At 32.8% G+C, this 22,698-nt stretch overlaps 1 protein-coding gene across 1 annotated transcript; it reads right to left on the bottom strand.

Moving 5' to 3' along the window:
* Positions 1-615: 615 nt before the first annotated feature.
* LOC131617975 (patatin-1-Kuras 2-like) lies at positions 616-3,075 on the bottom strand. Its single transcript, XM_058889245.1, has 6 exons — positions 2,852-3,075; positions 2,396-2,580; positions 1,842-2,007; positions 1,605-1,751; positions 1,247-1,504; positions 616-1,091 (listed from the first exon to the last, which is right to left on the bottom strand). The coding sequence occupies exons 1-6, from the start codon at positions 3,029-3,031 to the stop codon at positions 798-800; spliced, it is 1,230 nt and encodes a 409-aa protein (XP_058745228.1). The 5' UTR covers positions 3,032-3,075; the 3' UTR covers positions 616-797.
* Positions 3,076-22,698: the final 19,623 nt, after the last annotated feature.

Below are 22,698 nucleotides of genomic sequence, written 5' to 3'. Positions count from 1 at the left end.
AGGGGGTTGATGTTAATTTTGACGATTGTAAATTAGCGGATGGTTGTAATTTCTCTGTTTGGAATACTCTACCTCTCCTATGTTTTAGGAAGTAGGGGCTTTCCGTTGTTTCTATCGAGTGGAGTATCTCTTATACTCCCTTTAATAATATTTTGCCTATTAAAAAAAACAAAAATTATGAGGGAAAGACTTGATCATTTACAATGATTCAAGTTTTGCCCATATAGAAGCTGCAGTCTTCTCCCTGATATAACTTTCCTTAAAATTTTATCTCTAAGACACAGGATAATGACACTCGTAAACTTATTCACCGTCTTAATCTTTTTTTTCTTTTCTTGTGTTAAGCGTGCACTAATAGATGTCTCCCCATAATTGCTTCAACACACTTTTTTATAATTAAGATTTGGAAAAATACACCTCTCTCTTATTCGAGACTTGGACATTAGTCAAGTTTTGCCCGTTGTTAAGTTTAATTTCTTTGGCTATTATGATGCCCCGAATTACATCTTTAGCTAGTTCACATTTCTTCACAAATGTTTTAATACATATTGTCTATATTGAACAATGGAATGACTTAACTTCGATTTAATAAAATAAAAAACACAAGAGAGTCAATTAAACAACGAAACACACGACCCACACTTTACTAATTTATTGATATGCTTAAGTTACATCATGCTCATGGACACATATTTTTTATCAAACAAGCCTATAAACTTGTCCAATAATCCATAAACTAGAGCTTATGTTAATACAAGCATATGAACTTTGCATTTATTCCATTACACTCCTCATGCCTAGCTTGCAGTAGCAAAAGGGTTTGGGATATTTTTAAGAAGTGGTCGTCCCATAAACTTTTCAATCATATTCTTCTTTTGACGAGACTGCTGAATTTTGTATAAAGTCTCTGCAAACTTCTCAAGAGCCTTAGCATTTGTACCTTGGTTTGTTTTTTCCTCTGGCTCATAGGTATCCACATTCATTTTCAACACTGGTTTCTTCAGAAGGCTTTCCCCTACCTTTGCAAGATTTTCAATGTTAGCTATTGTAGCATTATCCATGGCTTCCATCGATGGATCCAACTTATATTCCTGCACAATAATATACTATTAGGGCCGTCTCAAATTTTTGGAGATATTGTGTAAGTTATCCGCAATTTAACCATGAAAAAACAAATATACTGTCTGTGCGGTAGCCTGTTTGGTACGCTCTAAAAGACAGTAAAAGACACTAGTGTATATTATACCTGAATTCTGAGGTAGTTGCGAGAAGAGTGGATGTTTGGGAGGACATTATCAAGGTAATATTCAGTCATATCTTTAGAAGCAGTATCATAAGCACCAACAGCGAGACCAGATGTTGCCCAGAACGCAGCTGAGAAATGAGTTGCAACATCAGCATCAAAACCTGTAAACTCTTTAGTTCCACATCCTATAGACAACAACAAGATTTTTGTACGCCTCGCTCCCTTCTGTTTCATCACTTCACTCACAGCAGCCATAGCCTGTACATGAAAAATAAGGACCAGTTTGCAAAATCAGAATATATAGGGACCGATTTGTAAATTTTATAGGGACTAGTTTTTAAAATTTCGCAAAAATTACCGGATTACATGCAGCAACACCTCCATCAACCAAGTTGAATTCAGCACCATCATTTTCAAAGTGATATGGAGGTAGATAAGTTGGTGCAGCTGATGTTCCAATGCATATATCTGACAGTTTTGCATCTAAGCTTGAAACTGCGTTCAACTTTATATAAACATATAACCAAAGTCAGTTATTTAAATATCAATGATTCAATAAAACAAAAAAGATTATAGTATAGTATATGCTAAGTACCTTAAAACTTGAGAATGTAACAGGATGAAATTTCTTGATATCAAAAGTTGGGATAACAACATTGGTTAAAGTGTCACTGAGTCTTGTATCTTTCAATAACTCACTTGCTAAATTATGTAAGAACTTTCCATCATACTTTGTACCAGGGTATGTAGCATCCCAACCACTGTATACATATATAATGTTATAATATTGTTCAATCATATATACGACTCAATAATTTGATATTTTTTACTATAGGTAATAAAGTGTATGTAATAATTTTTAATGACTTTAATATATATTGGTGCCTGAAAATCAACTACTGGATCATGGATTGGACCATCTTAAAATTGATTTCTGGATAAAGTAAAGAAAAGTCCCTGTCTTATATTTAGAGTGTCCGTTACCACGGAAACGGCTGCGACAAAATAATATCAAAAGGTGCTCATACCGATACCGTTATTCACAGTTTTTATGATAGAAAATTCTCATTCTTATAACTTGATGATATTGAGTATGAATCCTCTTAGAAGAATTGTATAAGGTTGATCATGTATAAATTTTAATTATACCTAGTTTGGTTGAATATTGAAGGACCATATTGATGGTAGAAGTTGATAACTTGTTCAGTAGTAAATAGAGGACGAGTAGGGTCATTTGGGTGAGGAGTAGTGAGCAAAGCAGTTACAAGTCCTCCAGTACTAGTCCCTGATATCACATCAAAATATTTTGCAAGTGAAGCTTCTTTATCCTTAACCTGCATGCAAAAATAATATAAAACTCAAAAACCATATAAGTTTAGAGGATCTATATATTCCTCAAAATATGATAATAAGTTTTGGACAAAGAAAGAAAAAGAGAATGGTTGCATGAATAGTAGCATGCAAAAGATGATAATTAATCTACAATTGATAGTATAAAATTGATGTCATGAATTTAGTATCATTTATATTCCATTATCTCATTTTTCTCATAGTTATAAAATTGGTGGCATGAATAGTAGCATGCAAATAATGTATATTATTGACCTGAAGAGCCTTTTCCAAGTGGTTAAGAATTACTGCTGGAATAATTCCTCTAATACCACCACCATCAATACTGAGAATGGTGATAGTATTTTCATAGTTAGAAGGTGGTAGCTCAGTGTTAAATCCAGCAATAAACTGACTAGCAAAAAAGAACACAAACAAAAGGAAGTTAACAGCCATATTATATTTGTTTCTAGACAACAACACAATTTGAAGGACTTGCATTTTATGTGACCAACGTGAAGGGTATTTATAGACACAATGTCAAGGATGGATATATAAAAAATATATTAAACTATGGCCACGTTTACAATGTTACTTTCGAGAGGGTAACTTTGTAATATACTTTAATAGTATCTCTCCATGCAATTTTTTTAAAAAAAAAAAATTAAGTCTTGATTGCAACTTAACTTTTAGTTCACTTATTTTATCTTTTTCTTAATTTTGATCTCTATTTTAAAAATTACTATTTTAGTTCTTTTTTAATTTTTATGTGCAATTTTCGTCCATCTATTTTATTTTTTTCAAAAAAATTAATTCTTATTTTTGTCATTTTTCAAAAAAAAACTTGAATCATAAATCATAAATCACAAATCATAAACTAACATGTAGTGCAAATTAATTAACATCAATTAAGTATCTTAAAAGAATGACAGTTCAAGTTCAACTGATTTCTTTGTTGATTCTTTAAAAGATACTTCATATGATTCTTCGAATGATGATTAGATGTTTCTCCAACCGATTCTAAGGCTGGCAATGAACCAAACTAACTCGAAAATAATTCGAAATTCGATTCGAAAATTAAATTGTTGAACTAGGTTCATGAACAAAATGAGCTAAATATGAGCTAAAAAATAAGTTCGTTAACTAAATGAGCTGAACTTGAACTATACATAGTTTGACTCGCTAGGTTCATGAGTCAATTTGATTATATGAGATAAATTATATTGTCTTTAAGAGTATGTTTAAAGATTTTCTCTAAATCTTAGTATCTTTTAATCTAACGGTTTTAATTGATAATTTATATTCTCAAGTGAGCAAAATATTTCTACAAATAAAATTAATTTAAAAAATATTAATTTAAAATATCAAATATATATATATATATATATATAAAATAGACTTTAAAAAATTACTTTTTAAGTCCGTGAAATAAGCGAGTTGAATCTAAGAAGATAAACTTAACGAGTTGAACCGAGATGTTCGTGTACTTCTAACAAGTCGAGTTTGAGTTGAAAAAAAGTTCGTGATAAACTCGAACTCGAAGTCAAACTCGGCCAATTCTTAACGATTCGAGTTTGAGCTGGAAAAAAAGTTTGTCATGAACTCGAACTCGAAGTTAGCCAATTTTTAACGAGTCAAGTTTGTGATTTTTGTGATGAGGTTTATATAGAAAATCCTCCATAGGTCCTTTCATCATAGGAAATGAGTTAAGGGAGCGCGAAGGTCCATTGACTAAATGTTCAAGATTCAAGAGGCATTGACATCACTCACACTTGAATTTAACTATTTCCCTTACGAGTGTGAGTCACTCAACATCATTAGCAATGATTCACAGTAGGATTCCACTCCCACTCCACCACCAAGGCTAAACATGACTTTGATATCACTTGTTGAGGAGTCTGGAGAGCGCCACTGAGAGTATGAGTCATTTCTCTTATATATCCACTTGTTGAGGATTTTAACTCACTCACACTTAAATCCATGGTCTTTGTAACATCCCGATTTTATTAGCTATTTATTTAATTAATTTTATTTGGTGTTTTACTAATTATTCATGTTATTCAATTATTTAGTATGATATTATTTAATTGAGATTTGTGCTAATTGGATTAATTGAACTATTAGTAATATTATGAGATATTAGTTGATGGGCCTAATTTAGTTAGAAAGAATAGATTGTGGGTTAAGCCCATTTATGTGAGAAAGATAGTAAGAAGAGGAAAACTAGGGTTTTAGAGATAACACAATTTGGGGGAAAGGAAGAGAAAGAAGAGAATAGAGGAGAAAGAACATAGAAGAGAAGAAGAAGGAAATTGTAGATTTCTTGAAGAGGGTGGATTTAAGAGTTAGAGGTAAGGGTTTGAATCCAAGTTCTTATAGACTATATGATTGGGTAATGTGTGTTGTTGTGATTATCTCTTCATCTTTGCAATTTCATGGAAACATAGAAAAGTTAGGGTTTATGAACAAATGCATGAACTTATGATTTGAAATGTGTTTTAATTGATGTTTCATGATGTTATGATATTAGAAGATCCATAATAGGTGTTATAATTGTGTTTATAACATGTATCCTATTGTTGTTCGTGATGTTTGGTGTTTTCCAACTTGATTGGGTTGAGTTTAGGGGTTTTGGGATGGGTTTCGTATGCTGTTTTCTGTGTTTTGGGGGTTACTGAAATCGCCAGTTCGCGCCGCGAACCTCTATTGGCGCCGCGAACTGCTTGACAGAAAGTTGGAGATTTTTGGATTCGCTCAGTTCGCGCCGCGAACCCTGTTGGCGCCGCGAACCCTGTTTTACAGAACTTTTTCCAAACTTTGAAAGGCCATAACTTTTGATCCGTAACTCCGTTTTATGCGCCATTCGAAGCGTTGGGAAGCTAATGAGATTGTCTATATGATAGGATATAATGGATTGACACTTGTTTTATAAATTATGATGATAATTGAGAATAACATTTACCTATATGTGTATGTTATGGATGAATTGTGCATGATCAATGTTCATGGATGTGTTATGTGATATGATAACCGCGAATTATGTGATTGAATTCTAAATGCTAGTTGATGTGGAATAGTTTAAATTGGATGTTAATATATGGATAACATGTATGTGTGTATTATGAATTAAGACTTGTGGTTAATATTCATATATGTGTTAAGTGATGTGATATCCATGATATGTTGGAATGAATATAAATATACATTTATATGTACTATTTGAATGTGTCTTGTTGATAATGATCATTTTAAGGTGCATGTATTGAGATGTGGATTGAATACATGTAAATGCTTTTATGTGCGTTACGTTTTGGTATGTAATGAATAACAACTATTGGTAAGATGTGTGGTAATATATTCATGATGATTGTGACTGGATATATGATGGTTGTTATGCCTTGTTGTAATTGTTAATTGTGTTGTGAATGTGGTGTACAATTGGTGGATAATTTATAGAGTTGGATTATTGTGGTATGCGGTAAGTTAAGATTGATGAGATAATCTTAATTGCATAAGTTGTTGGTAATTGTACATACATTCATAGCATGGTCGGCTTTATGGTGGAAGCGGTGAAACTTGGGTTCACATGGTAAGAGACGTTGATCCTTGAATGGAAATAGGCGTAGCAGACGTGATCCTTAATTGGAAATAGGCGTGTTGGCTTTGATCTTGTCCGGATCGGGAGCGTGGCTTGGATTCTAAACATTGAATCGGAAAGCGGTGAAATATTGGATTCACATTGGGTACCACATGCATAGAGTCACATGTCTTGCATTGAGTCACATTGGTGTTATGTGATGTTTGAATGTATGCAATTATGTGATTGTTATGTGTGTATGAGATGTGATAAGTGAATTTGGTGATTCATTTGATATGAATGATTGTTGTGTTATAATTGTGATATATGTGATTGAAACACATGTGATGTAGATGTGAAATTATATGTACTTAGAATCTAGATGTCGGTGAAATATGATTATGTACATTGTTTAGTAATCATGTATGATTATGTGGAATTGAATGAACTAGGTTGTATGGCAAGAACATGTGAATCTTGATTAATGGCATATGATGCATGTTTATATGAAGAGTGATGAATTCTTGGAATGTATTCTTGTTATGTTTTACATTTCCCATATTATGTTTATCTATAAGAAGTTGAATTCTCACCCTTCTGTTTGAATGTTATCCTTTGTTGGTAACGTGCAGGTTTCATGGATAGTGATGCTTCGAAGGAGGCTTAGCGTCGAGATTTAGATCTCTAGTAGGGTGTCGTGACTAAGTGGTCACTTGTGCTCTGGTCATATGTAACACATGGGAGTTGGGTTTTATGTTTTTATGACTCGATGTTATGAGATATTTGTTTACTCATATTGTATTCGTATTTGAATATGTTATTTTGGCTAATGTGTGGCCTTGAGCCAAGATGTTGAGACATGGTGGATGATGTATGGGAATCATCCTATTTTACCATTTATTTGATGAGATGATTATTCCGCTGTGGTTTGCATGTTGTTTAAAATTCCCGTGTTATTTGGAAATGACCATTGCATGTTTTAAAGATAAAATATTTGTTATATTTTGAAATATGTGTAACGCCCTCGTGAGATGCATGCTTCTTTACTCTGATTTAGGCAAATGTATGCCTTATTTGTTTAGTATAGAAATGGGGGTGTTACAGTCTTCAAATCTTATATAAATCTGACTCACTTATTTTGTTTTTATTTCCATCGTCATTCAATGCTCATGGCTAAGGCATTATTGTATCCAACCAAATCTTCACCGAACTCATAACCTAATTTAGAGGAAGATGACGAGAAAAATATGAAAAATGAAACAAATAAATAATCAATTACGAATTTTACTCATAACCTAATGCCGTTACGTTGCTTTGAATAGCGGTTTTTTATTAGCCTTGTATTTGGGAGGAGCATCCCTTTTGCTCTATATCAATACCATTGCCTATTAAAAAAAAGGTACAAATTGTTGCACCCATTTTTTACAGGTGATGAAAACTTTGAGGAAGTGTTGTTCATTAAGAAGAGGTGCTGATTTATGAATGGTCACATGCCGGTGCATTTGGAAACAACGAAACGATATTATCTTCAATAATACTGTAGGTGATATCGATGAAATTGTTCATATTGTGAAGATATATACTTGATAGTGGTTAGCACTAGGCACAAAACATAGAGTGTATTGTAACTTCTGTGAATGAAACCACAAATCTTTAGATTTCATATAAGTTATTGTATAGGGCTGGTGGTTGTGTTTGTTTGGTTCTAACACTGTAATTGTTATGAGTACACTTTGTACTCTATTTTAATATATATAAATCTCATTGTTTATAAAAAAAAATTCTGATTATAGGTGTGGCGTGGCAGTGTAAACTATGAGTTTTTATTAGGAATGATCTGATTGCATATACTTCATTTTGATTATATTGAATAAAATGATATAATTCAATGGAAAAAAAATATTTTTTTTAAGCAAGAAATATATATATATATATATATATATATATATATATATATATACTAAAGATTTTCCAACCATGATACATTGATACACAAAGATAAGACCAAGGGTCTTTGCAACTATAATTGAAATAAACAATATCGCCAAAAGAAGACCACCTCCAAACCATGTTGTTGATGTTTCAAACCTCCTCCTTAAAAAAAATATATAATTTGATATAATAAATTTGTAAGTCAACTTTGTGAAAAGTAAAGTACTATACAATCATTAGATGTGAAATGTCCAAATAACTCAAAGATTTTCCCACAAAATATTTAAGTAAAAATAATGTGTATATGGATATAATCTTTGAAGATATCCTTAGAAGTGAATAGTGGCGGACGACAATAGGATGTTATTTGTAAGAGCGTGTTAGAAAAGTCAGATAAATATCGATGTTTTTGATATTATCGGATAAATGAATATCAAATGTTATCATATATTATATTATTGACATGAATATCAAATGTTATCATATAGTATGATATTATGGACATCAAAGTTTTCATATTATATATGCTTCGTTATCCGTGTCATAGTAGATGGATCCTTCTTAGATAATCCTCAATAAAAAGTTTTTGAAAAGTTGTAGTTGTATCATGCAAGCACAGTCTTAGTAGCGGTTGAAAACTAATTGTCAATATTGATTGTTTCTGCTCAGTGCTAGAGTTTCAAAAACAGAAGCATAGGTGACCAGAAGCATTGATACATAATGTAAAACATTCATTCATTCATTCATAAAAGAGTATTACTAAAAGACATGAATAGAGTTTAAAAAAAAAAAAAAGAACAAAATCCTCAAAGAAATTCATAGCAAATATTCAACGTTCAACTAACATTAATACCATGGACATGGTTAGTCTTTTTTGATGGCACAATACTTGACCTCAATAGGACCTCTAATCTTCCTCCAAACCTTGGCCTGGAAAATTGTTGCGGAAGCATCTTGTTTTTTTGCTTTAAAGGTAATATAAAACATTCCAGGAAGACTAAAGGTTGACTTGACAAGGTCATGAAACTCAAATTTTTGATCCTAGATAAATAATAACAAAATTAGAACAACAATAATAATAATAACAAGGTCATGATGAATGAATGGTTTAGAACCTGATTATTGCGTTGGTTGTAGTTTTCCAAAGCAAGTTGGCAATATCCAGTGAGAAGAGGGCGAGTTGATTCATCTATGATAAAGGTACAGACACCACCACATAATTTAAGAATTGCCGGAGGGTCAATAGCATCAAATACACTTAGGTTTCGACTGCGTTTATTATAGTCAGCCCAGGCGATTCTTATTTGTTTTTTTCTGTTAAGTTCTTCAATATGTTTCTGTTCCGATTTCACATGTTTCCGTTTCCGTTTCGAATTCAGCTGCCTACCTCTCTCAACACTGCTTTCCGGCAACAAAACCCTATGCATCGTTCACGGCTCTAAAATAACTAACAACTACTATCCTCCTTATTTATAATCACTCACCCGCCCCATAACATAACAAACCCTAGAAGCCCGGTCCATATTCTTTTAGCTTGTGTCTCAAGTTAGGTTAAATTGCATTTAAGACGTATTTCAAACATTCTATAAACACTATTTAATTTTGCTTAAATTGCATTTACATGATATAACTTGGGTTTGAAGCAAATTTTAGCAGCAACACTTTTAGGATCTTTTGATGGGTTTGACTTAGGTTTTGCTGTTTTACTTGCAGTTGTCATCCTTATTGCTCTTTGAGATTGCAAGGTCTCTTTTTGCCATAATTTCACTGAAAAACTTAAATCATAACCACACACATACAATTATTAAAGATTCTGCTGTTATTTTTTAATAGGCAATGATACTATTAAAGGGAGTGAAAGGGACTCCACCCAACGACAAACGGAAAACTCCGACTACTCATAACAAGTGAGCGGAAGGATATTCCAAATATGAAAATTACAATTGTCTAAAAGCTTATAGTAAGAAGCTAGCCACCTCCACAAGATAGAAATAATCTCCGCCATACAATCTGTAAAACTAAAGACCTCACCTTTGAAGATGACGGCGTTACGCTTAAGCCAAATGCTCCAAACCGACGCTAGACAAATAATCGCTACGGTATTCCTTCTAGGTAAGCTCTTCACCTTTTCACAATGCGCGAAAAACTCCCCAAACTCCTCCAAAGTAATCCCCTCCAAGGTTTCCATCCAAAGATATACTTTTCTCCAAATCTCTGAAAGGATCCCACAAATCCTTAGAATATGCTATAAGTATTCATCCTCCTCCGCACAAAACACACAAAGTAAATCATTACTAACCACCGCTATTCCCCTTTTATGAAGTTGATCCTTAGTTGCCATCCGGTTGAGGATAACCCTCCATCCGAAACAATGAATTTTCGACAGGACTTTTATCTTCCAAAAATGCTTTAAAGCCAAAACAGTATTAAATTTTATATAGGAGGAGAAGAAACAATCTAGATTGTTTGTTACCTTGTGGCCCCCAAAACAAACAATCTAACTATGACAATAGTCGGTAAGATATAGTTATCATAAACTTATCAAAATCAAGAATCAATTTCTAATTTTTTAGTATTAAGAGTTTTAGTGGTTGGTTTACCATTATGGAGTTGGGGATCAAATTAATTGGAGCATAATGCAGGTCAAATGACATGACATCATACAAACAAAACAAGTTCATGCATTATGCGACATCCATCTGATAGAGGCATGGAAGCACTTTGATCGGATACATCCTGATTTTTCCATATAACCTAGAAATGTCAGGCTTAGATTATGCTCTAATAGTTTTACTCCATATGTCCAAGCATCGGGAAGCGGATATTCTTGTTGGCTAGTTATTGTAACCCCTTACAACCTCCATTATGAGATCTGCATGATAAAATCATACATGTTTTTGTCTTGCCTCATTCCAGGACTGGCGAGTCTAAAAGCCTGAGTCGATGTGTACTTACAACCTTTAATTAATGATTTGAAGAAGTTGTTGATTGGAGAATGGACTTATGATATATCTTGTAAACAAAACTTTACTTTGCTAGCTTCCTTGATGTGGACTATTAACGATTTCCTGCATATGGCTTGTTATTTGGTTGGGGTACGCATGACAAAATGGAATGTCCCCATTGCATGCGAAACACCAAGGCGTTTACGTTGGAAAAGGGGAAATATCCCGTGATTTGTCTGTCACCACAAATCCGTACCAAGAAATCATCCTTATAGATGAAACATGACTGATTTCAAAAAAGACGAACGAGTAATAGATTGGCCTCCACCTCGATTATCACCAGGTGAAGTATGGAACCAAGTTTGGGAACTACTAAAATACACAGATACTAGTAAAGCATGTAAAATTCAAAGATATGGGGTCACACATAATTGGACAAAAAGTATATTTTGGGACCTCCCATGTTGGAAAGATAATTTGTTGCACCATAATTTTGATGTTATGCATATTGAGAAGAATTTTTTTGATAATATATTTAACATAGAGATGGATGTTAAAAACAAAACAAAATATAATGAGAAGGCTAAAAAAGACATGGAAATTTGGTGTAATCGAAAAAAGTTGGAGTTGAAGCCTCAACCGAATAGAAAATTATTAAAATCCAAGGCTAATTACAGTGTAACTTCCCAAGAATCTAAAGTGGTATGTGTGTCAGCTTTAAGAGTGGATGAAATCATTAAGTTGGACGAAAAATATTCCCGTCATTCTCTGTAAGTTGGAACAAGTATTTTCCCTTGGTTTTTTAATCTATGGAACATCTACATGTGCATCTTGCATATAAAGCTTATCTTGACGGTCCTGTTCTATATAGGTAGATGTATCCGTTTGAAAGGTTCATGGGTGAGTCAAAAATAAAGCTAAAGTTGAAGGATTAATATGTGCACATTACTTGCGTCGGGAAACATCACATTTTTGCAGTCACTATTTCAATCACTTGATGTTAACTCCAAGAATCATAAGGAATCCCGTAAATATTAACAAAAGAAGTCAATTTAACTTATTAGTCTTCGGGCTTCGAGGTTGTCCCTTTGGAAAGAAAGGTGTGCATCGGCTAACCCAAAAAGAAATGCAATTTGCACATGTTCATGTCTTAATTAACTGCGTTGAAGTAAAACCATATCTTGAGTAAGTATACCCCAACTATTTAGTTTTCTTTACAGTGTGAATATAAAACTTATTACCTTGAAACTTATAATTTGTTTCTTTTTATAGATTTTAACACCTCCTATTTTCATAGCACCTATGTACAAGCAACCTCCAGTCACATACATGCTCATTTTCCAGCATGGTTCAAGGAAAAAATTTCATGCATTATTGCACCGACTTAAGAAATACTCCATTTGAGAAACTTGTTTGAAGGACCTATTCAAAGTGTGAATGAATGACACACATACTTCGTGAACAGATATAAATTTCACACAGAGACATGGCCTGAAGGAAAAAAAACCATAAACAATGGTGTATTTGTAAAAGGAGTTACAGATGGTGAGGAAGACAACTTCTATGACTTTGTTAAACATACATACGAGTTTGTATACAATTACTTGGATTCGGAAAATAAAGTTGGCTTATTTTATTAAGATTGGTACGATCCATCTTCCAGAGACACAAAAATAGATAAGACATATGATACTATTAAGATTCGAATGGACCAAAGGTACAAGAGTATGACCCTTTCATAATGTCACATGTAGGAAAATTTATTATGTTCCTTATCATTCAACTATGCCACGTAAACACACGTGTTGTGTTGTAATCAAAACAAAACCATTGGGTCATTTTGAAAGTTGAAACTGACAATCTAATGGAAGATGTTGCTTACCAAGTTAATGAAGTTGAATAAATTAATGACGTGACTGCAGTTGAACAAATTACAAGTTTGTCTGATACAGTGGTTGACGGACATCAAGTTGACGCATCTATATTATTGGTTGAAAATAATGTGGACGAAGAGCATGAGGAGTTTGGATCCGAGGATAATATCACATCAAGTGATGAGAATGATATGTATGAAGAGCATGAAAATTTTGAATAATGAATATATATTGATGAGAACAGGGTCGGTCCTTTGAATTTGGGTGCCTTGGGCGAATCAAAAGATCGGTGCCCCTATAACTACTTCTCTAATAACTTTTAATCTTCAAACAAAATTTCACCATCAAGATTAAGAGAATCGTCATGTTTTAAACAAGTTTCAAGATGCTTACAACATGCTTTCAAGTCTCTATCAGATAATAATTTAACCCTTTCAATACTAAACAAGAATCCGAAAATATTTTCATATGTGCTATACTGCTCAAATCTTCCATCAAGTGAGTCAATTGTTTGATCTACAATATATAAGAAATAATGATTTCGAAAAGACTCTTCAGCAGACTCAAAATTCAGTTGTGTCTGTTGAGATGGATTTTCATCATAGTGTTATTTTCTACGAATTTAAATTTTTTGAATAAACACACATTCAATCTCCATTATATTTCATTCCCAATCTTTTTCAGCCCTAGCCTTAACATTTACAAATCCAGATTCTCTATATTGTTTATACTTTTATTAATTTGGACTTTGTAGTGCCTCTATATATTTGTTAGCCAGTATTTTTCAACAAAAATAAATTTTATGGGGCCCTGGGCTCCCGCCCCACGAGCCCGTGCTCAGGGCCACCCCTGGATGAGAATGTGTTTTTTGTAATTTTACTTAATGAACCATGTATTGAATGTGTGTTAATGAATATATATTGATGATAATGTGTTTTTTAAATTTATTATTTGTGTTGAGGAATATATATTAAATGTGTATTCTCTATAAATAGGTAAAATGTCACCCCGATCTGATAAGGGTAAGGGTAATGGTAGTGGTAAGAAGATCCAACGTTAGCGCCCGAGGGTAAAGTATGTCAGGCACCTCAGTCGGCCACGTGTCCTTCCCCGCAGAGTCAGGTAGATCCTATATCCATGGCTAATTCTCAACCTCTTATGAATTTACTCTCCTCTCCTGAGTATCCGATGTTCCCATCTAAGAGTCCATCTTTTATTAGCCCATCTAGGGGACCTAGTTATTCATACCAGTAGGATCTAGCTATCCATACCTATAGACTGCGGGATCTAGTTTTCCACCTCCCACACAGGTATCCTTATCCTTCATGCAGTCTGAGGTACCCTCATCCTTCCAGCATACTAGGGGATTCTGCACCCCATATCCCACATAAGTACCCTAATCTTTCCAGCAAACTGGTGGATCCCGCACACCACATCCCACACATACCCTCACCATCCATGTAGACTGGGGTATCCCACACCTCACTTACTATACATATACCTGCACGTGAGGACGATCATGAGGAGTAGGATGAGGACGACGATGGTGATGAGAAGGATGACTCTATTTTGGATGATCTGAGTGAGATTCATATCATTGAAGGAAGATATTATGTTTGGCCCGTTGGAAATTTGTAAGTTTCTAATTTATACATTTAAGTATACATGTTACCATATTTAATATAAATTTATATTTAATAATAATCAAAATTATTGTTTTTTAGTTTTGGGCCGAGTCAAATTGCTGCCGAGTGTATAAGTTATGTAATTAAGCAAATGTATAAAAAAGCTTGGAAGAGATTTAAAGATATTGACTCGAAAGAAAAACAAGCTTGGTTTAGAAAATTAAAGGTATAATTAATTTATTTTTAAGTTATTGTTATTTAAAATTATTTTGTATTATAATTATCTACTTATTTATTTGAATGTCATTCAACATTGTAGTAAAAGTGTACGTGGGAACAAATGGACGAGAGAGGTTAAAAAAATTATTATGGCAGAACATCAGTTCAACTTTCTGACATGCTACAGCGTGCTATAAAATGTTCGGAACAGAAAAATATTTGTCCTAACTGGATATGCAAAGAAGTATTTGATGAACTTCTTGTCTATTGGGATACACCTGAATTTAAGGCTAGATATTAAAAAGCAAAGAAAAATGAGAGCATTTGAAAAAGGGGTAGCCTTAATGCAGTTGGAAGTATAAGTACTGCCGAACACGCTCGACGCATGGTAATTATTACCACTTTTTTAAGTTATATTTTTATTTATTATATGTTTTTAATTAAACTTAATTTTATTATTTAGGCTAAGAGTTTGGGGAGACCACCACTAATGACGGAGCTGGTTATAATGACTCGGACAAAAAAATCGATGGATTTTATTGAAGAACATACCAAAAAAGCTTTGGTAAGTTATTTTATTTAAATTATTTATATATATTTTTATTTAATGACAACTATGTGTTGTGATTTTCATGTGGCAATTGGGATATTGTAATGTGAAAATCAAGTGACTATATTTCTTTTATTATTTAATTCAATTCTTGTATATTTAGCCTAAACTATATTTAACTTGATTTTTTTATTGTACGTGTATGAGGATTATCAGACACTGCTCGCACAATTTCTGATTGAAAATCCTCAATATACTCAGAGAGGTTCATAGCCGCTTAATCCATGTGTTGATTTTTATATTTGGGATTTAGTGAATGACGGAAAGGGACCTAATGGGTGTTTTTTTGTGTGCTGGAAATTTGGCCGGCAACTTGAGAAGAGGGGATATAGCTTTATTTCAAAGAGTTAGAGATGAGGAAGGAGCGTCACGTCCACCACAATTGACACATGAAATGCTAGAAACAGTAAGACAACTGGCGATAACTGAGGCGAGACGTGAGTCAGAGCAATGTGAGGCGACACTAAAGGCTCAAATGGAGGAACAACAACGGCAAATGGAGGCCATGGCCAATAGGCAATCTGACATAGAGGAGCAAATGCGGCGATTTATGCCATTCAAAAGGAGCGACTCACTATCACCTATTATGTCCTCTTTGCTCTTTGTAAAGTGTTATGACGTGAATTTCACGTGGCAAAGTTGTGAAGTGAAAATCACGTCGCAACAGAGTTGTCACACGCCCTCCTGCCGCGTGAAAATTCACTTCGCTAATAAAGTATTGTGATGTGATTTTCACGTTGTTTGTAACACCCCGATTGATTTAATTAATTATTTGTAATTAATTTGTATGATGTTGTGTGTTATTTGGTGTTTTGGTGTGTTTGGTGACCCTTCGGTGTAGGATGATATCCTTAAAAATTAGAATTAAAGGTGTTTGGGGGTGTGTGAGCAAATGTGTAGAAACATATGAGTGGTGGGAGGGTGTTCTTACTAGTATTATTTAAATTAGAATTTAAAAAGATTAAATAATAGAAGTAATAATAAGATTAAATAGTTATTTAGTTTTGGTTTTATTTGTTTTATTTAGTTGGAATAATAATAATATATAATATAATAAGGGAATTAGCGCTAGTGAGGTTAGAACTGACAGAATGTGAAAAGAGAGGAGAAGAGTGAAAGAGCAAGGCTAGGGCTTGAGGAAGAAGAACCAAAATCTCTATTAGAGGTCAAAGCCTTGCTAGGAATACCAAGGTAAGGAGGGATTACAATCATCTAAGGGTTTACATAATGAGATGTAGGTTTGAGGATTATGAATTGTTATTGTTATCTGTAGTTCATGTTCATGATCTACCCTTTTGTATGTTTGAATTGATTGGATGAATGTTGGTATATTGTTGTGTATCAAATGAATCAATTGATGAATATTGATGTGTATGCATGTATGTTCAAATCGATCGGATGAATGTTGATGAGAATGAATTGTTGTTGTTGGGTTGTTGGGTTTTGGTGTATTGATGTGATTGAACTTGTTCAATTTGAATACCGAGTGTTTTGGAAAAGTTGGGGTTTTGGGGTTGGGATGAAACTGGTTTTTGTACTTTGAAATAGCAGAAAATTACTTCTGTCGCAGGTGAAATTGATTTCCACACATGGCAAAATCGATTTCCACACCTTTTGGGAAATCGATTTCCAATTCAAAAATTATGAAAATTGGCTTCTGGAGTGGAGGAAATCGATTTATTAAAAGGGGGAAACCGATTTCCATCAGTTCTGGCAGCATTTTTGTAAAACTTCAAAAATTCATAACTTGAGTTTCGGATGTCCGTTTGACACGCCGTTTGAATCCGTGGAAAGTTAATACAGTGTACTTTCTTGTAAAACTGGTTCCAAGTTTCTAGAAATAAATTCAATTGGTGTGTAATAAGGTTTTGTGGTGTCAGTGCATGTTGCAGCATGATGCCAGTGTTTGCATTTTCTGAAAAACTTTAAAAATTCATATCTTGAGTTCCGGGTGTCCGTTTGACGCGCCGTTTGAACCTATAAAAAGTTGAAACAATGTATTTTCTTATAAAAGTAATTATGGGTTTCTGAAACTTCATTTCATGGTTTGTAATTGCTTTACATTGTGATAACTGTATGTTGTGGTATTTGACTAATTCTTTCCATTGTGCGTTTTTCTGTTGTGCATTGCATTGTAAAACTTGTTGCAGGTGCTTGCTGGTCAGAATTGACGGAGTATAATTGTCATTGGTGAAAGAAAATGTACTTGTTGTTTTTGTTGCATGTTAACATGTATCATGCATCATTGGTGTTTGGACGGTGGTCCGTGTTGGTGAGCCTCAATCCCTTTGTGCGGATTAGATGCAAGTAGCTAATCCCATGGTGATGGATTAGTGAAGCGTTACTTAGTAACCATTTTAGACAATGGTCCGTGTTGGTGCCTTAATCTCATTGTGTGGATTGAATGCGTTTTGGTGTGCTCTGTGCCTATGGTGATGGACGGATACAGTGAAACTAAGTGTTCACAAAAATTGGTACCACATGCATTTGATTCATTGGTGTTGAGTCTCAATGCATTGCATAATTGTTGCTGATGTTGTTGTATGAATGATGTTATTACGTAAATGATATATAAATTGGTGTTGTGGTTTGTGTATGAATGGGGAATTGGGTAACTATGCATGTAATAATCTATTATTTACTTGTTATTATGCATTCCTTTAGATTATTGTGATATCTCACCCTTTCTGTTTGAATATTGCCTCCACGCGGGTAACACACAAGTGATCCGCTGTGATGATGTGGATGAGTTTGAAGAGAGTGCTATTCTTGATTGTTTTCATAGGTGCCCGTGTCTGCTCTGATATGTAACACTAGGAGTGAATGCTTGATTTGTTATGCTTTGTTATTATAGATTTTGTGATATCTCTTATGTTGCAATTTTATATTTATTTTATAACATGAACTATTTGAATGAGTATTACAATAATTATTGATATTTTCCGTTGCAATAAAATGGAGCCAACCTTGAGAAGTTTATTATTTGTTATTATTATTAAATTAAATAATTGTATGTGTTACATGTTATTATAAATGAGCAGATTTTGTGTTATTGTTGAATGTCACATCCTAATTGGGTGAAAATTTTAATTTATTTTGATTTTTAATTAAAATCATTTGGGGGAAAATTAGGGTGTTACATAGGGGTATCAGAGCAGGTTGGTTAGTCCGGCCAGGTTGTCTAATGTTGTTTGTTCCTTAGTACATGACATGTGTGTGAAACACTGTCGATACTTGCTTGTTTTCTAATCACTTGTCTGCAGAAGTGGGATTGAAAATAGTGGGGGACAAGCTTGTGCTTCTCTAAGATATTTTAGGTGTGAAGAGTTGGTGCAACATACCGCTGAATGCAAGAGTGGAGGTGTTGTTGAGGTGATGTTACTTCCCGAACCTGAAGAGAGTAAAAATTTGTGATTCTTGTCTGCCGGCCAAGTTGCGATGTCTTTGAGGGAGAACAATCGGGTATTGTTGATGTTTGCTTCTCGAAGAATAGAGAGCAATGAGACGACTAGTGATAGGCCAGTGGTGTGTAATTTTTAATGTTTTTCCTGAAGATATCTGCAACTTGCCTCTAGAGTGTGGATCTGAGTTTGGTGACAGTGGAAAACTGATATTTTTATCTACTAAGCAAATATAAGAACTCTCAGAAAATGAAATTCATATATAATTTTTAAAAAAAAATAAAAATTGTAACAAATAGACTAGAAATTATGCCAAAAAGATGTTATATTTTTAACATATATAGGATAAATAGTTTTGGTACCTACATAAAGAGGATCTTCTAAATTTTATTACAAATTAAATTAAATTAAATTTGAGTGGGTGAAATAGCTCAACTAATATGTTACCACATTCCTTTTGGTCCGATTGGTAGACATGATGAAGCAAATAAATTGGTTTGGAATTCGGATGTCCCTTTCAAGATAAAGGCGTTTGGATGGAGGCTTCTTGCGAATAGGCTCCCTACAAAAGATCTCCTTATAATTAGAGGTATTCCGCTATCTTTTGATGCTTCCTTGTGCTCTTTTTGTAAGATTGATCCGGAGAATCGGGATCATTCTTTCTTTTCTTGTTCTTTTGTAAAGAATATTTGGAGGGACATAGCGGTGTGGATAGGTAAAGAGGGGTTAGTTGAGGAAGAGAGCCATTCAAGTTTTATGGAATGACATTCCTTTTGTATATCTAAGAAAGTTTTAGATAGGAAGATAGATATTATTTGGTTAGCAACTTCTTGGGCTTTATGGTTAAGTAGGAATGGGGTTTGTTTTAGGGAAGAGCTTTGGAGCTTTGATAATGTTGTTTGGAACATCAAAGCTCTTGTGTGGAGGTGGTCTTTTTGTGGAGAAAATACTCATCCCAATTTTTCTTATTATGATTTTGTCAAAGATCCGATCCGGTTCTTATCATAATGCCAATTGGTTTGTATTTTTTCCTTGCTATGGCTTGTGCCCCCCTTTTGTAAACAGGTTGGTGAACCCTTAATTCACCGGTTAATATTATCTTGTTTACTAAAAAAAAATGTGTTAGTTGAATTAAAAGAATGTAAATTATTGATATATGGTTCAATTCCTAATGACATCATTAATTAATATTTATAAAATATTTAAAAATGAATGAATTTAAATTTTTTGGATTTTTTGTAGGCATGCTTATAATATTTTAAAATGTTCAATTATTGAAATTTAGAATTTTTTTAGCATTAGATGAATTAAATATATATATTTTTAAATGTAAAGTATTTAAAATAAAAATAACAATAATTTACAAACTTAAAAATAATATTTAATTATTATTTATGAAAAACTTTTTATAATTTTATAAATATATTTATACAAAAATTATTCAAAAACATATATTAATTCAATAAGATACATAAACTATGTACATTAAAATTTAGTAAGAATTAATAAAACAATAAAATTTAGGGCCAAGGTTTTATAATATTATTTAATAATATATATATTATTTTGCATGGTTCTGTTTAGCTTTATGATTTTGATTGATTAATGAATACATAGTGTGTCTCATATAACTCACGTGTTTTTTAATTTTTGCTGTTTTTGGATAGAATCGAATCTAGCCCATGCCTCCTTTTTCTCTCTTTACTTACTGTATTTTAGGTAGCTGTACTTTCCTTTATCTCAGTGCTTCTTCTTTTTGCTATTCAAAAGAAAGATTAGGGCCTACATTTGCTTGGTGCAGTTACCGTGCATAGATAAAAATCTATGCACTATGCATAGACTATTATGGACCCTTGGATCATTGGATCAAATTCTAGACATCAATTGTTATTACTCAATATTCAATACTCACCACTCAATACTCACTACTCAATACTCAATACTGGATTAAAAACGTGATCCAATGATTTATGTAAGCTTATGCATGGTGCATAAGTAAAATCCTTATGCATATTAGCCAAAACCCATTTGTTTCACGTGTTTTCCATTTCTTTTATAATGTTAAAAATAAATATTAAACTTAATTGGAGTGTTAATATCTTGTTTTTCTCTCTTGTTAAATTATTTTATTTTAAAATCTATAAATTTTGGTCGATTTTTCAATAATAATAACATTAAACTTGATGATTCTAGATGAGTTAATTGTTTCAATGTCATTACAAAATTAATTGAAACTAAAGTTTTTAGGAGTTTTGAATCTTCCATGATTCTAGTAAGCATAGTTCATCTTAGCTTTTTTAATATATAACTTTTAGGGAGTTTTGTTGAAATTTCAAAGTGATTATTTCACATCATTTATTATATGCCATATAACTTTTTTTATTCCAAAAATTTAAAGGACTCACCACTAATACTTCGATTTTGTCCAAAACTAATATAAAATATTATTCAGGATTTGAGCTTCAATTCTCAGTTCCTATAATTTTAAGTTTTATTTATAATCAAAAGAATGCATATATTAGACGAATCATCTTATCCCTCGATTTTTATTTAAAATCGAGGGTAAAAAAACTCACGACACCCCTAGCAAATGCAGTTTATCTTTTTATTTGTAAATTAAATCATATAATCCTTTAGTTTCTCAAATAATCGAGAGAATATATAATTAGATTTTACTATGAAAGCACTCGTTAATAAATTTCTACCATAACCTAACTTATATATAGCTGCTTCGCTCCAAACTCGCACATATTAGTCTTTTGGGTGAATTGCAAGACAAAAAAAATCTTCAATGTTCTTCTGTCTTTCTTGAACAAAATAATTTTCATGCCTTTGCAATCTATCCCACTTATTGATGTTATTGTTTTGAGATAAGCTTCTTATGTTGTTAATCAAAATCTGCTCAAAATATTTCTAACATTACATATCTTGTTCTCTTTCTTGTGAAAATATTTGCTCTAGAAACACTCAAGAACTTGGAAACACATCTCTGAGATGGATTGCAAGTACAAAAAAAATTCTCATATTTGGAACAAATAACTTATCATAATTGTCAAAACCTGATTTTGTTGTAAACTATGTATTTTAATATTCGGTGCAAACAATGTAATTTAAAAAAAAGTTCATTCACCTCAGTTTTCAACTGAAATCAAGGGGTATATGGAAAGAAATACTTGTTACCTCGATTTTTCTCATAACCGAGGGGATATTTAAGCATGTTTATTGAGGATATTCATTGTCTTTACATAAATCTTAGTCATCCACTTAATGAGTATCAACACTCTAGACACTGCCATTAGTGATTCGCGTGAAACCTAACAGACATCTATTATAAAAGCATTATGAATATCAAACTTTGTTAATGAAGCATATAACATGAAAACTTTGAAGCCTAAAAAAGTTTGGTAAAGTTCTCTATATGATGAATTTCTAGAGCAGAAAATAAACTCGATTTAAGGTTTGTGTTCTTCAATAATGATATATAACTGTATACTTATTTTATTTAACTATAACCATTTTTTTTGTTTTATATCAAAAACCAATGAATGAAAAAGCCATCTGATATATATTGCACCCAATATTTTCTCTTCCCCAATATTTTAAAGAAACGAGGATCCATCATTTATTCTTACTGACAGTGATCGAATTCAAAATATGTTATATATTTTTACTTTGATAATCAGGGTAAAATTTGAATGTATTAATATTCAGTAGTTTGTAAAGAATTTTTTTTATAAATAAATTAATCTCACCCCTGCTTTTATGCTAAAACCGAGAGGTATGATGCGATAGTTTTGAAAATAATAAAAGTGCAGATGCTAGAATTCGAACCCACATGCATATAACTTCCCCTTGGTGTTTTAAAAGTCGAGGCGTAAAGTGGCAACATTTTATAACGCCATTTGTTACCTCGCTTTTGTATCCAAGGTTAGATGCATTT

The sequence above is a fragment of the Vicia villosa genome, linkage group LG7, assembly GCF_029867415.1.
Source record: "Vicia villosa cultivar HV-30 ecotype Madison, WI linkage group LG7, Vvil1.0, whole genome shotgun sequence".
In the NCBI taxonomy this organism is placed as follows: domain Eukaryota; kingdom Viridiplantae; phylum Streptophyta; class Magnoliopsida; order Fabales; family Fabaceae; genus Vicia; species Vicia villosa.
This window is presented reverse-complemented; position numbering and strand designations above follow the sequence as displayed.

Excerpts from the sequence above, each read along its gene's own strand:
- LOC131617975 (XM_058889245.1), bottom strand. The coding sequence starts at position 3,031 with ATGGCTGTTAACTTCCTTTTGTTTGTGTTCTTTTTTGCTAGTCAGTTT. Across the intron at positions 1,505-1,604 it reads GTGTTGCTGCATGTAATCCG|GCTATGGCTGCTGTGAGTGA; the intron begins GTAATTTTTGCG and ends TTTCATGTACAG. Across the intron at positions 1,092-1,246 it reads GCAACTACCTCAGAATTCAG|GAATATAAGTTGGATCCATC; the intron begins GTATAATATACA and ends ATTATTGTGCAG.